The sequence below is a fragment of the Tachypleus tridentatus genome, chromosome 1 (assembly GCF_004210375.1).
Source record: "Tachypleus tridentatus isolate NWPU-2018 chromosome 1, ASM421037v1, whole genome shotgun sequence".
In the NCBI taxonomy this organism is placed as follows: domain Eukaryota; kingdom Metazoa; phylum Arthropoda; class Merostomata; order Xiphosura; family Limulidae; genus Tachypleus; species Tachypleus tridentatus.
In genome coordinates, this window is record NC_134825.1 from 88,222,682 (window position 1) to 88,239,189 (window position 16,508).

At 28.9% G+C, this 16,508-nt stretch overlaps 1 protein-coding gene and 1 long non-coding RNA gene across 3 annotated transcripts in view; one reads left to right on the forward strand and one right to left on the reverse strand.

The window, feature by feature from the left end:
• Nucleotides 1-3,914, forward strand: part of LOC143255156 (uncharacterized) — a 28,341-nt gene extending 24,427 nt beyond the window's left edge. The window contains exon 2 of the long non-coding RNA XR_013030451.1: nt 75-3,914. This is a non-coding gene — a long non-coding RNA (uncharacterized LOC143255156). The remainder of the gene's footprint in view (nt 1-74) is intronic.
• Nucleotides 3,242-16,508, reverse strand: part of Pex6 (peroxisomal biogenesis factor 6) — a 76,635-nt gene continuing 63,368 nt past the window's right edge. The window contains exons 15-21 of one of the 2 annotated variants that reach the window (XR_013030439.1): nt 12,125-12,209; nt 11,855-11,916; nt 11,353-11,461; nt 8,451-8,567; nt 8,120-8,197; nt 7,077-7,221; nt 3,242-3,929 (exon numbers count right to left, since the gene is read on the reverse strand). Coding sequence is in view for 1 of the 2 variants with exons in the window: in XM_076510217.1 (XP_076366332.1) it covers nt 3,805-3,929; nt 7,077-7,216; nt 8,120-8,197; nt 8,451-8,567; nt 11,353-11,461; nt 11,855-11,916; nt 12,125-12,209 (716 nt within the window). In the remaining variant the exon portion in view is untranslated. The remainder of the gene's footprint in view (nt 3,930-7,076; nt 7,222-8,119; nt 8,198-8,450; nt 8,568-11,352; nt 11,462-11,854; nt 11,917-12,124; nt 12,210-16,508) is intronic. The other variant, XM_076510217.1, reaches the window with a different exon arrangement.

The following is a 16,508-nucleotide window of genomic DNA, read 5'->3' on the forward strand; positions in this document are numbered from 1 at the left end:
CCTACACCATTACTTGTGGAGACTTTCTTTCAACGAAAAGATAATTTTAGTAAAACAATATTGTTTTATACCAGGTTTTCGACTACACAAGACTTAAATAACTCTGACATTCCACTTTAGTTTTATTATGGCTGACCTCTCTCGACTTCTTCACTTTACAAGAGTGCGACATCAGAAGTATCGGAAAACCACCAAGCGAAACTCCCACACAATGTTGACTTGATCTTGACGCACGAAAATGTCCAATTAAGAAGCGTTGGCGTTATTCGGATGAAACAGTAAACTTTGTTATGTTTTACCTGTAATACACTGGTTAATAAATCATAAATTCGTAATCTAACTGCATACACCAGAGTAACTGTTTATTTTTTGTTACTTCAGCTATAGTTTAAATCATATCACGTCAACGATAAAGAGCAGGTAAAACAAACTTTGATTTTAAGAGCTGTCTTGTAATAATACGGATAGAGGTTTATCATTCCAAACATTGTTAGATGAGTGCTCAGGCTAAAAAAAATTGAGTTTGTTAATTAAACAGTTCAGACTTTTCAGTGTTTATCCAGCACAGTTTGTCTCAGTTAAGCTTTAAGTTTTTCCGTCACACATGAAGTTGCCGACATTTTGTTAGTTCCAAGGATACACGAGTTACATTTTAATTAATATCGCCCTTTAAAACAACGTATTAACAAGTTTTTGTCACTTTTAAAAAAATCTTGTCATCCAAAATGTTTTCGAGCAAGAAAAAGTAATATATAGGAAAACAAGAGGGATCTTCAATAGCTACGGCTGTAATCAGATCTCAAATCAGTCAAGAGATGAAGCTATGAGCTACAATTTGTACTTGGAACTTGATGCCATTCTAAGATCTACTATGACACAGTTAAAAACGTCAGTTTAACTGCATTCAGAAAATTCACTACTGAATTCACATTTGTTCGCATCTTATTAAAAATATACTTACTTTATAATTGTGAAACTTTGAAAATGTGATTGATTCCTGTGGCATCACTCTTTGGATAAATAAATATATCATATACTAATTCACGTTGTGTATTTGTTTGCAAACAGTTTTGAAGGTAGTAGAACCACATTTTGTAGGCAGTATCGTGGTAATGGGGGAAGGTTTTTACCGAATTGGCAGAAGACTAAAACACACATGGAAGGTCACAAGGCACAACAGAGATGATGGGGAAAGTTAGAAGCAGGCTTGCAAGTCCCTGATTACACCCACATTAGTCACAACACTTCAACAACTATATGTGTGTGAGAATTGTAATTTCACTGCTTCAGATCAGAACTGGCAATAAAATCTTGATAACTTTGTGACTTCTAACACTAAAGGTTTATACTAATGATAAGATCTAATAGTCTTGTTATCTTCAACACTGATAAGGTCCAAGTCTATACCAGTGGTAACATCCAATAGTTTTGTCACCTCCAACATCCATATGGTCCATGTTGATACTTAATTTAACTTTCTAATAACAGTGTGACCATTATCACTAATAGTTCATCCAAGTAATTACTGGTGTAACCTTTCACACTAACAAACGATTAATTTCATTACTTGGAAAAACATACCAGGATACACACAACATTTGACAATCATAATAAACCCCACAAGTTGTGTGATCTATAAAACTAGTAATTGATTCAACTCCTTATTGGGATATATTACTTTTAACACAAGTGACTGGGTCATACAGAACGAAATGACTGGTCCAATACAATAATACTGAAACATCCAACAAGTGCATGACAAAAACTGCTTATGTGTTACTTATGTTTGCATTAGCAAAAATGTATTAACAACTATATGGAAAATACCAATATCTAGCATTTGTTTATAGAAGTGGTAACATCCAAAAGATACGTAACATAATTTTATGTGTATACCATTAGGAACATCTAACAATTTTGTAACATAGTTTACATTTGTACCAGTAATAATACCTAACAGCTATGTAATAGTTTTAAGTTCATACCAGTAGGAACACCTGACAGTCATGTGACATGTAGTTTGTGCTTTTTATAGGAAAATCCTAACAGCTACGTGACACCTAGTTTACATTTATACAAGTAGAAACACCAGACAACTAAGTCATGTAGTTTTATGCTTATACCATATAAACATCCAACAACTATGTAACATAGTTTAGATTTATATCAGTAGGGACACCAAAGAACTATGTAACATAGTTTTATACCAATTAAAAACACCCAACAGTTATGTAACATAGTTTATGTTTATACCAATACGAACCATCCAACAACTATGTGACACATGGTTTATGTTTATAATACCAGGAATATCCAACAACTATATAACATAGTTTTCTGTTTATACAAGTAGTAATATTGAACACTATGCAGCATAGTTTTATATTTATACAAATAAGAACACCCAACAGGTAGGTAACATAGTTTATGCTTATACAAATATAACATCCAACAGCTATGTGACATGTAGTTTATATTCATAACAGTAGGAACACCCAACAGCCATGTAATATAGTTTTATGTTTATACCAATGAAAACACCCAATAATACTAGAAGCATCCAATCACTATGTGACCTTTGATATTATTAACTGAGAACATCCTAAAAGCTTTGTGACATCTAATACTGATAACTCCAACATACAATAAAAATAACCAATATTTTAGTGATCTTCATTACTAGTCACTGATTTACTATTTGCTCTTGTATAGTTGATATTAATGGTTGAAATATACAATAACATTCATTATCCTTTTTTAAACTTTTTTTTTAATTGATAATGGTAAAGTTGTCCTTCCTATAGATTTATTTGTTAAGTAATTTCTGTAGTAACATTGCTCATGTTATTTGTGAATTGACATGTAAAATGTTGATACATCTTTTTATGTTGTTAAAACCTCTTAAAGCAAAAGAAGTTGTAAACTCCTTCAATGATACAATGTACGAATTTCACTTTATACTACTTGTTGCTTTAAATTAAGTTCATCATCCAGATAATTATATCAAGCTCTGATAAACTGTCACTCTTTTTTAATGACTTCTTTCATAATAAAATATTAAGTGTTTTTAAACTGCAATGTATACACTCACACCTGATTAAACATGTACATTACTTCCAATACACTTTAAGATATCAGAAAAATGAACACTATTAATAATTTAAATCAATAATTTGTTTTTATTGGTCATTGGTTTGATATCTAAATAAAGCATTATGAATTATCGCAAACCTAACACACCTTCAAAGAAATAAACCTTTTAATTTTCTTGTACATTTTTTTGATGTGTGTATCATATTCAATATACGTTTTATTTGAAAAATTATGAATAAATGTGAAATATTTCATTTCAATTTAGGCAGTAGACCATTTTTTACCCAACTACAATATATCAAGCAAATCAAATTCAAATTTTCCTTTTCATTACTTTAAATACTTTTAATAAATTTAAGTGTTAAGTAACATAGAAACTGTTTTCACTACTCAATATATCTTTTATATGTTTTTAACATAAACCAAATTTCATAAATTGTCCAGCTAGTTTTATAAAATAGGATGGATAAAATTACTCTGTATTTAAAGAAATAAAATATAACAAACCTTTCCTCATGATTAACATTTTCTTGTGCATTGATAAAACTTTACATTTCTTTGTTTTTCAAATCACAGGGTTTTTAAAATTTTACATTAATTATCACTAATGGCAGTAGACAGGTGATTGCACAATTCTGCCATCCAAATCACTTGAAAAAAAGAAAGTTCAGTAGATGTTAGCTTTCAAATGGTGGTGACACCATGATAGTATCAGAGTTTTATGTTTTGGTACTTTTTCAGTTCTTCTGGAGATACTGATGGTGTTAGATTCTGTAAGGCAACATCAAAGTCTCTTTCTTCTATTACCATACAAGCATCTGAAACATTTATTCGACCTGAAAATAGACCAGACATTATTAGTTTTTCCAGACATAATTTTCTTTCATTGGCTCTATACGATAAGAAATAATTACTTCTTGCTATTTGAGCTGCTGTGAAGAAGTATAATTTTTAGCTAATTCTACACAAGTTATCATATTATAGTTACAGAATACTACTGCAAAACACTTGAAAAATTGTGATTCAAATAAATCTCAATAGATAAGTGAAGCATCAGGCTGAAAACATCTTTTTTCACCTGATTAAACCAGAATTTATAAAATCATACTTAAATATAACCAGTAGGATACAAAATATACTATCTTGAGTCTAATTTATATAGAGCTTGATGTTCAAACAAGAAATAGGTTTTAAGGTAAGTATATCTGATGTGTAGAGTATTGATGCAAATACTGAAAAACATTCACACACTATACAGAATAGAAACCAGTTGCTCACATGAAAACAAGCTGCAACATTTATTCTCACTAACTTTACTTCCATAAATTCTAAATACATTAAAAGATACTGAATACAACAACAAAAAATTTCAAAAGTTACTTTCAATCAACAATTTCTCAGCTCTATCAATGTGTTAGTAAAAACCCCAAAGATAAGTCATTCTATCTACCAAATGATCAACTAATAGATGTCATTAACTGCTTAATGAGTGAACTTAGCCTAACTTACATAAATTACCAATATTTTCAGTTTAGTTTTTATGAGTCAGTATTTAATATCGATTATCTAAGCAATCACATTAACATTTTCCTCAACATTTGTCATAGTTTCATGTAATAGATGATATACACATATAGTGCTTAGGCCACTACTATGTCAGAGTTATCCCCATGCATTGTGATTAGTCCCCATATCAGGTTGGGGTTTGTTAATAATGGATATTATAGATATAATGTGTTTGAAATATTGTTACATGTTCTTTTTTTGTTTTCACGTTCTTGGAATTATTAATGTAATTTTATGTCAGTAGCTGGTTGATGACTAAGAGGAGAAATAAATTGTACTGAAGGTTTTCTCACTGGCAAAGAAAAATGGATTTTTTCCATATTATTCTTTATAACAACATTTTCATTTTTTTAATACAGGCTTAGTGGATTCAATCAAGTTCATGATCCCAAACTAACCTTTGGAGATTTCATACAATAACTTTTAACATTTTCTATATATCTTCACAAAATTTTGCAAGCTTTCCAGTAAACACTACAAGTCTTTTATAGACGAAAAAAAAACAACAACAGAATATTTAATGAAGTATTTTTACTAGAGATTTATCGTGAATACATCAACTTGTCTGAGTGCAAAGTGATTTTCCTGTTAAGATTGAAAATACTTTTCTTTATCTGTAAATTGTCAAATTTCACTTACATGATCTCTAAAAACCTCCTAAATGATTTTAAACTTTTTTCAGCAAAACATTAAAGTTTATTCATTATTTTGTCTACTCTATCTGAACATGCATTCAGTCAATTTTACTAACCTTGTACCCACCAAAAATATACAAAATAAATCTAAATTACCCTTTTTTCTTTCTAGAAAGATTAGAACTTGTAACAGAAAATTATATTCATTTATCTCAAGTAGCTTAAAAGTTGTAACAGTATACATCTGTTTATATTTAAAGTTTATTGCCATTTAAACCATGTCTAACTAATAATCCCACCATGTTGGAAATCACTTCTTGAATGTGTAGTTCATATTATCCTACTGTATTACCCAGCATAAGATGCTTCCAAGCATACCTCATGAATATTTTTTCTTTATCTTACCTAATAAATTTCTTATTTTTTGACAATTTAGTTACTTTTATAATAAGAAATAAAGAATATATATGAAAAACAAGAAATAGAATACTTATTTGAATCTTTTTTTTCTGTTGACTGTCAATGAAACTTAACCATATTTTTTTATACTAATGGTACTATTACACTAAATAAATTTTTATTTGATTAAATAATGCAACTCAGAACACAGAATAATAACAAGTAAAAAGCAAACAATGTTCTATGGCTATCATAATTTTCCTGGCTTTATAACTACACAATAATAGTTATTAAAATTCCAGTTAAGCTCAATGATAGGTTTCCCATGGGAATAAAGTCTGAACTGAAAACAAAATAGGCAATTCTCTACAGAGAAGATAAAATAATATAATAAGTCATTTGATACATTAAAACTTCAAATTTCTATTAGTTATAAATAATATAGTATTAAACATCAGAAAGAACTATTGATGATTTGTGAAAGAGAAGAGATAAGGCTGATTCTCTGGTCTACATATACATAAACAATAAGATTGAAGGCTATAAAAATTATGTTTCCCTTGGTAATAATTAAAATAATGGAAGGGTAGTTAATAAATACTAGAAAAGAGAAAAGACGCAAAGAGAAAATGCCACTGTTCTCATACTAAGAGAAACGGAGGATTTTTCAAAGTATTTCTGTACAAAATCACAAACTTGTACAATATAAAAAAACATATTTTCATGCCATGTTTATTCATACACCATAATAATAAAGTAGTTAAACTAAATTCTGACTGTAAATCTAAAAAGTCATGACATATACACTTTTGACCTATCTTTAGAGAAAGGGTTAAATAACTTAAGAGACTTCTAATGTCTGAAATACTTCATGTTAAAGAGGATTTGCTCTGTGTAATTTTTAATGATTTAAGAACTACAGCATTCTTTGTTTAGTAGCTTATGTCTTCAACATTTGTGTATGTTTCTAATATTTAACACCTTCTTTAATTTCTCTAATCTATTTTTATTTTCATGCTTTTCTGTTTGATTAGGATAACTTCTCCCTCAAAGTTAGAATTATACTGTGAACAGTAATTTTCGATATGGAAAACTGCAAGCTTCAACACATGCATATAGGCTTTGAATATTTAAAATCCCACTTAATCCCCCATGAGAGGCTTGCCAAAAGAAGTTAAATCTTGAAAACAGTGTAATATGTTATAGCTATCTTATTAGGATACACTATTTCTATTCTATAGTTTGTGTCCTAGTCTTATCCTATTCATTCTTTGGCCAATTTATTTTAAATTATGAAAATATAAATGTAAATATACTTCTAGAATATCCAATTTATTATTACGTTTATTGATTATAGAAAAAACAACTGAAAATCAGTCTTACCTGTTTCAATCTCGTGAATATTTCTACCAAGAGCATTCATCATGGCATTGGAACAAAGAGAGTAAAAATCAGCTCCTGTTAGGCTTGGGGGACATTTATCTACTAGTACTTCCAAATCAAGGTCAGCCCCCAGAGTGAATCTATACTTAACAAAATAAAATACATTTTTGCATTATTCAAAAGACTAACTAAGTTTTATATCTTAATGCTTCTATAATCCTCTGATACTTAAAAACGTTTTTCTAATTAATTGTGTGCTAAGTTCAATGTGAAAATTCTTAAAACTACCAACATGTAACAGTTAGAGGGAACAGCTTTTACATGCAGATTGAACTGGTTTATTACCTTTGCTACTCATAAATTGTTTCTTGCAATAATTATTTGACACATGCTACTTATTATTATATATATAAAATAAATGATTGTTTAAATGACGAATTAAACCATATCCACAAAAAAAATACCTTAGAACATTCTACCTATTTTATATTACATGATTTTACTGCTATGAGATGAGGGGAATCTCAAGTGTGGTGAGGATGACATGAAATTAATCCTTCAACTACTAGATGGATCTTTTGAACACTAACTTTCTGACTGAACTGTATTGCTCACAACTGTACTGTCTATCAGGCAACTTGATCACAAAAGTGTCTTAAATTTCTCTATCACTAGGTGTATTTTTAGAAACCATGCATACAATGAAACAATATACCCAACTACTGTCCTGTGAAATTCAAAGTAAATCCATAAATTCCTTGACATCTCATTATAAAATGATATGTATTTTCATTACTACTTGATAATTCTTTGTCAAAATTAGCACAAATACATTAAAAAAAGATTTAAGGTTTCTTTACAAGAGATATTCTAAACAACATCCCTTAACCAAAAACTGCTATATTAAAATATTCTACTCATCAGGAAACATAAATAATGAAAAAAAAAAAAAAAGGACTTGGTCTAAAATGCATATAAATCTAAGTTCATCATTAAAGTCTAACTAAATGAATGTACTACACAAAGATTATTAAATGACTTACTTCCGAGTTAATGCTTTTAAGATTTTCAGTCTTGAGGCTTTTTCTTCAGGAATACCCACATATACAAGTCTATCAAACCTGATAAAAAAGATATTTACAATTATTTTTATCATATTTATCTGAAAACATATTAGAAAATTTTGGATCAGTTTTTTGTACCTTTAAACCTTCACATTACTATGTTGTTTATCTCAACTACTACATTTTAAACTCATCTTTGGCATATTTTAGCCACTCCAGAATAATTCTTAATACTCTTCTTAATCAACTGAAGTTTCTCTAACAAAGCCAGCTGCACATTTGAATTTTCCTTGAAGATAGAGATACTCACCGTCCAGGCCGTAACAAGGCACGATCAAGTAAGTCAGGACGATTAGTTGCACCAATAACAAATACTTCTGCAGCCTTGTGGAGTCCATCCAGTTCAGCAAGAAGTTGTGAAACAACTCTAAAACACAATAAATCAGGCTTCAAAATTACAGATAGGATTAGCGAGTAACCAACATGTAGGAAGTACTATAGTTTTACCTCAGCAATGCATACTATAAACCTAACACATAAAGCTGTATACAAAGTTATGTTGAGTAATAAAAGTTTAATTTAACAATTTATCATATCATATCAAACTAAAACACAAGTCTTATTCATTCTACTAATACAATAAAGTAAAAAAAAACAAGATAAGCATTATTATCCCAGTAGAATGTAGCAAAATATACTAAATTTCATTCTACTAGTAAAATACAGAAAAATACAACAATAAAAGCTTAATTTTACTATTAAAATACAGAAAAATATGATCACAGAAGCTTATTCATTTATGAAACAAGACATATGTCATTCCTTCATCTTTGTTGGAAAGTTGAATCTATAGAATACATCTACTTAGCAAGTAAAGCAATGTTGTGTCATAAGCATAACACTGATTGAGTTTTCAACATGTACAATATTTCAATCTTGAAAGTATTATTGTTTTTAAACGTTTGTAGGCCATTGGCACTATAAAGTCTAACTCTGCACTTGCATTCATGAAACTTAGTAGCTCATGAACAAAATTTTATTTGAAATATAGACATTATGAACAAAGAATGATAACCAGTGAACTTTTAGAAACATACATAGATAAGTTTTGATATATTTAAATTTTACAATGATATAAAGCCAAAATATGATATAATGTATACTGTGCATTACATAACATGCCTGTAACCTTTTCCCTGAGACACAAGTTTCAAACATGATTATTAGTAATAATGCCATGCACTAGCCAATATTGTTGAAAAACATACTGCAATAAAATATATTATGCATTATTCAAACCAATAAAAACAGTATTATCTTACACATCACATCCATAAAAGTTACTTTTTACTCTTTAGAAAACATGTACAGCTGTTTCAAAAAGATCTCTCTGTTAAACACCAAGCTTATGTCACAAGCTCAGTTCACAGTTAAAATACAGAGAAAGTTTGTGTAAAACACTGAAAAAGCAATTACTTAAACCAAAACAAAAATAACAGAGCACCAATATAATAAATTTATCTTTGAATAGCATACAAAAAATACAATACCATGACACAGTTGGATTGTATGGAGGCAAGTAGTCAAGAACAACTCCTGTTGTTATAACTAAGTTCTGAAACTAACAGTACAAGTAAAGAATAAAAGGTGATCTGAAGGAAACATACTGTGAGAAAGAAAATAATCCCAGCTTTTTATGATGTATTTATGATTTTTAACATTAGAAGCTTGAATGTTCTAACAAAAAAAAATTCAACCTGTTGAAATTTTATACCTTTAACATCACTAACTTAAAAAACAAACACACAAATAACACTTTCAAATTATTTACACTAGATATAAGAAACAACTATTTCCAAAGACCAGATTTCCAGCTTTGTTTCATATGTTCAATAGTTTTATCTGTGTGGATTGAACTTTAAAGTAGTTTTATTCCTCAAATAATTACAAGGGTTAAAACTGCAAATAGGGTTAGCAGTTTAAGATTTTTTTAGTATTACTTGATCTAAAACAAATTTTAATAAAATATAGATAAAAAACTATAAACTTAATTTTTTTATTTATAGTTTCATTTTATATACAGCTTGAGGACAGAATACAGAAAGAAGTATATAAAACTTAAGGATGTCAAACACTTGTTAGAAAAAAATCATTAAATACCCAACTGGAAATAACACCTAACAGTGTAAGTTCATTATTATCTGAGGGTTACTGAATTGGTTCATGTCACTGCAATGAGTTACAGTGCATATGCAAATAGAAATACTCAGAATCATTCTACCTGCCACAGTTTGTCATTTTATTTGCAGTCATTGAAATATATTACTATCATTCATTGCAAGCATAAGTTAAGATTAATTTTAAAGTCATGAAATTACAATGTTACATACTTTAACCACCAACAGAAGATTCAATATTTAGATACAATGTACTCTAGCAATATAGATGTCTCAAATGTAGCTCAACATACACACACACACTAGTAACTTACTTACATTTCTAATTACTTAGTAAACTGTATGTAAATCAAGAGGAGACAAGCAAACCACTTTAATGTATCTAGAACTAGGTTATATTTATATATCATAATTTCTTCCTATTTCTACTATTGCAATAATTACATTCCTACATCTGTGTGGTCATTCAAAGAGAACATTTGTGTTAGTTTATAATGTGCAAACAAATAAATTTATTGGACACTCTGTATCTTCCAAAACCTGTATAAAATACACAGGTTTTTAGTATTAATAGCAGAATTACATGTATTTTTATAAACAATAATCCATCTTTCAACTTAAACTTTTTTGTGAAAATATCTCATAATATGACCCCATTCCCAGTGTTTAGTTGATAATCTTTCATTCCAGTCTGACTAATAATATAAATATATACCTCTACATATGAACCTTATCACCAGTATTTATTGGGTAATCCTTATGCTCCAACATTTTATCAATGATATATTGTAGAACTACACATCAAAATGACTCTTACCTGCCAAACTCTTTATATTGTGTTTGATAGAAAATGTTTTATACATGCTAGATAGTATGGATCACGTGCATTTAAATCCATACTTATGCATGATTCTTACTATCTTTGGTGTTTCATAGATAATATTACATATTATAATGACTGATGAGAAACCTATCCTCCATAGTATATTTTATAGACTAGTATTCTAGAGTGTGTAACCAATAACACAAAAATACCTGTCCATAACACCTCCAGAATCTCCACTATTTCCTCTATGAGGAGCCAAAGAATCTAGTTCATCAAAAAATATAACACAAGGAGTGGCATATCGAGCTCTCTGAAAAACTAGAAGGAAAGATGAAAAACATTAATAGATGGCAAAGTATTAAAACATATTAAAATAACGAAATGCCTTTTTAACAATAAATTTTTCAATGTTGTAGTGTAAACATTAATTTTTTTCTAACATCTTGATTTAATGGAGTATATTCTTTCTTCCATATTTACATTATCCTAGAAAAAAATATCCAGTAAACATCATATGAAGGTAAAACACTGGACGACGTAATTTACTCACGAGTTACTGCAATATTTTATTGGAATGTTTATTATAACAGTATGGTTATCAATAAAACAAATGAAAGAGGATGATATCATTGTATTTACACCATAATTATTCAAGTGGCACTAATAATATTTCCATGATCCACAATATGCTGCAATAAGAACAGTGCTTACCTTCCCTAACATTTTCCTCACTCTGCCCAACATACATGTTGATCAACTCGGGACCTTTCACACTACAAGTACACAAAAATATCAAAGTTTAATTTACTATTTTAAAATTCTCACATATATAAATTAAAATGAAAACTCAAAGTTCTGTGTATTGAACATACTGCATTTCTTTATTTTCAACATCAGTTTACCAACCAATTAACCAGAGAGACACAGTATAGACATTTTTTCTTTAAAACTCAATTGCCAGTAATTATTATAAAATATTACCTAAGAAAGTTAAGAGAGCATTCTGTGGCAACAGCTTTGGCAAGAAGTGTTTTTCCTGTTCCTGGAGGACCATATAGCAATAATCCTAAGGGTAAAACATCAGTCTTATTTAATAAAGGCACACAGTGAATCTATTTGATATGATGAAATTTTTACTCAACAGAAACAAATATAAGTTGAAATTATCTCATATAACCATGATGATATCGATGTACATTTGTCCAACATAGTAATGTTATTCATTCCCTGCTAATCTGAACAGTAAAGTTTAAACTAACAAAATTATGCTGTTCTACTTCAAAAATGTTGATTTTAAATATTTTGCACGTTAACTGATTTTCAGAAAATAAAATACACATTTTGATTGTAGGAACTGATGTTAACATTGACTATTTCATAACAAAAAATGATGTTGATGCTATTATAAAGAGGCACTAATACTTCAAATGTTTAACTATGGATACTAATTACTGATACTGTTTGACCATAGTTCCCAATTCCTACATTGGTCCACTACAGACAATGATGTTGACAATAGATACTGGTGTTGAAATTATTTTCCAGGAGGTATTAGTAGTTTCAGTCTGTTGATAACTAGTATTGATACTGAATGCATTCTACATGGGTATTAATCAGGTGTACCACTAAAACATCTTAAAGTTTATATATTATCATTTGTTAACATTTATTTACTGCATTATGTAGAGAAGAACCAAAATATGTTACAGTTCTCATTTTTCCACGACTTTAAGAAATATTGGTTATATGCAATGGACTTACTGACTTTTTGGACTTTTTCTACTCAATCTAAGGCTATTGTTATATATTTTCTGTGAAAGTAAAATGCTTTGAGAATAAAATTAACCATGTCTTGTGTCTCACACGATTTATTTCCTTCATTTATAGTATTTTATGTAACTACAGGTTTTATTTTCACTCTTTAATAATGTCACACAGAAAAAAAAGAGGCACTCAGCTGAGTGAAGTGGACCTGTTTTTGGAAAAGAGAAATAAATCTCCTTGTAAACGTAAAAACAACAAAGCAATTCAAATGTGTGTGTTTTTATTATAGCAAAGCCACATTAGGCTACCTGATGAGCCCACAAAGGGAATGGACCCCAATTTTAGCTGTAAATCCATAGACTTACTGCTGTACTTGGTTGTAGAGCAACAACTCATATAAATCTTGGTGTTATTACCATCTTAAAAAACAAGTTCTGGTACTCAGCATCAGTGAGTACTGGCAGAATTTCACCCCATTTTAATATCATGGGATATAAACAATTACTAATAAAGCACAGCTTTAAAAACAGCTACAGGCAACATGTAAATAAAATTGTTAAAGAAAGTTATAAATTGTTTGTGTCAACATAGAGTAAATAAAATGGTTTAAGAAGAAATTTATAGTTTTATAGTAAAGTGATTAAATGAAACTCTTGTACAGATGAACACAGTTTAAAAGATTAAAACAACAACAGATGTGCTGGTATTTTGTCATAATCTTTTCATATGTTCTTTTCATTCTTGAAAATGCCTCATATTAAATTTTATCCTTCTAGAAAGTTTCAAAAGTTTTCTTTTATTGCAAAACATCAGGTGAAATTAATTAGGTTTAGTGAGTATTTAGTACACACAACAAATTATAGTACAATAAATTATTTGTGTATATAAATGTGTGGACCTTTCACACAGTCCTTCCATATATCCTCATATTTTGCACGAAATACAAGTCTTTACATAAGTGAAATTCATAACTAATGCTGATACTGTTTGATGACAGCTAATTATATTAACCCTTTTCCGACGGGTCAAAGATTAAAGGCCATGTCGTTATGTTTGTTGATTTGCATTCAAAGTTTTATTGAACTACTATTATATGAATTTATGTCAATAAGTTTGGAATCAAACTGTAAGTTATAATTCAAACTAATATTATGTATGAGTTAATTCTTTAATTTAAAAGTAAATACTTAAAGAACACATCTAAATATAAATATCAGTAAGTCACATGATATACTGAATGCAGCACTGGTTAAAATTAGATGTTTATGATGTCAAAATACTAAGTCTACAGTTTCATACAAATTAGAAACTCAAATTAGTAATACTGACAAGCTAAAATATAAAATAAGAATGTCACACATTTTTACTTTGCTGAGATATTGCTTATGTACAGAATCAAACACGGTGGCCCTGTTTACCTCTTTCCATTTTTGGAAATAGTCTCTTATATATACTTACTTCAATATATAACATGTGAATAACCAATCAACAGCTCAGAATGTCCCTATAGTGGTTTTCTTGGCCATTTTAATATGTATAAAGGTTACCACATTCTTTCAATCCAAGACTTCAAGGAGGTAGGTTGTGTCTTAGTATGCTCAATGTTTTTTAAAATCTAAATAAAGTTTAGTTACTAAGCTTAATAAATTATAGTGGAATTCTATGGTATAAGTGTAGTTATTTATGATTTTTTGGTTATTCAACTGTATGTATGTATGTGTATATATGAACCCTAAAAATAAAATTTTATTTTATATCCTCCATGTGTGGACTTTTAAAAGACTTGGCAGCCTATTTACAGCAGCAATCAAGAACAAATATCAAAGCAAAAAGAGACAATTTTTTGCTTTACTTCTTGATTTATCGTTCTATATTCTAAGAAAAGTATGTTTAATAGCTTATTTCTAAATAGTAATAATCTATATGCAAATACAATGTATAATTACTGAAATGAGACTGTATATTATGAAATACTAGTGGACTAAAACACAGCCAAGACAAGGAAGACTAAAGGTCAGTTTTTATATTACTGGATAAGTAACTTAAGTGCATGTGTACCGTGTCAATGCGATTTATGTAATGTTAGCTTGGTATGACTAGAAGGTCAGTACGATAAAATATAATAAATATATATGTAAATATATAGCATTGTCAGACTTAAGCCATTTAGACTAAACATTTGTTTTTTCATGTTATAATATGTAGTAACTCTAGCATGAAAAAAAGCATAACTTATAATTATTTCCTAATTTTCTTTTAGGATGGTTATAAGATTGATCAAATGACAGACCCCATAAAGTTAAAGTATAGAAAATAATATAAATAAAAAGTCTTACTGAATACAAACATTTGAAATGTATTTAAGAGGTTTTAGAGATTAAGCAAATAATAGTTGAGACTTTTGGGACAAATAATAGTTTTATTAATCATAACATGAAATCACTTTGCACTCAAACTAGTAACAAAACAGTTTGTTTTCCAAAACAAATCTTTAGTAAAATATTTCGTTAAAAAAGCTGCCTTTTCATGCACCAAGTACTTCTAATCTTTACTAAAAGTCTACCAAATGTTTTGAAAGTACACATGCTGCATTAAAAGTTATAGTGCAAATACTTAATGTGCAAATGCATATACAAACTCGTGTATATTATACAGAGCCCATAGCAAAAGGGTTAATAATGTTTGGCACAAAGTATTTATACTGATGCTATTGTATAGTGATACAAATGTTGGAATAAAGTTTGAACTGGAAGTGAAAAGGACAATCATCTGCATGGAAAACAATGTAACATAATAAGACATTTGATAGATTAAAACTGCTATTCTAGTGGTTATAAATAATAGTGTTAAATATCAGTGGTAATTTGTGAAAGAGATCATGTGACAGGTGGACATGGCAAGATGGGTCTGATTCTCAAATTTATGCCTCTCTAAAAAATAAGATTGAAGGCTATAAAACCTATGCTTTGGTTGAGTAATAACTATACTACAGTGAGTAATATATATTGCATTTTGTATGTCTTGGACCAGAGGTAAATATATTATGAAAGAGTGAAAACCTGGAGAATAAAATGTCACAACTTTTGTACTAAGAAGATTTAGGATTAAGTATTTCCTTACAAAATTAGAAACTTAAAACTTATATTAAAATTTGATGCCAGGCTTATTCATATACCATTAAAATAAAGTAGTTTAATTAAATTTTGTAAGTCTGTAAACCATTGTGGCATGGGTACTTTGACCTGTCCATAGCAAGAAAGTTAATGATACTTCTTTTTAAGTACCTACAGAAAGTTCACAATAAGTTCATTAAAATATTAAGTAACACATCTTTAAAGGATTAAAATTACACTTTATTTTTAAGCTTCCATGAAATTGAACAGGGTTATTTGACATTTCAGGTTAATAGAACCTACCATATTGAATTACCTGAATAAATGAAATATGTTAAATGTAAGCTTTAAGAGATGTAAGCATATTTCATGTAATTCTTAAAAATCACATTTATATTGCACATAAAATTTATTCTAATCCCAAAACAGCAGCACTACAGCAAAAAATTGTTAACACATTTGCTAAAAGAATGATTTAAAATCTACAA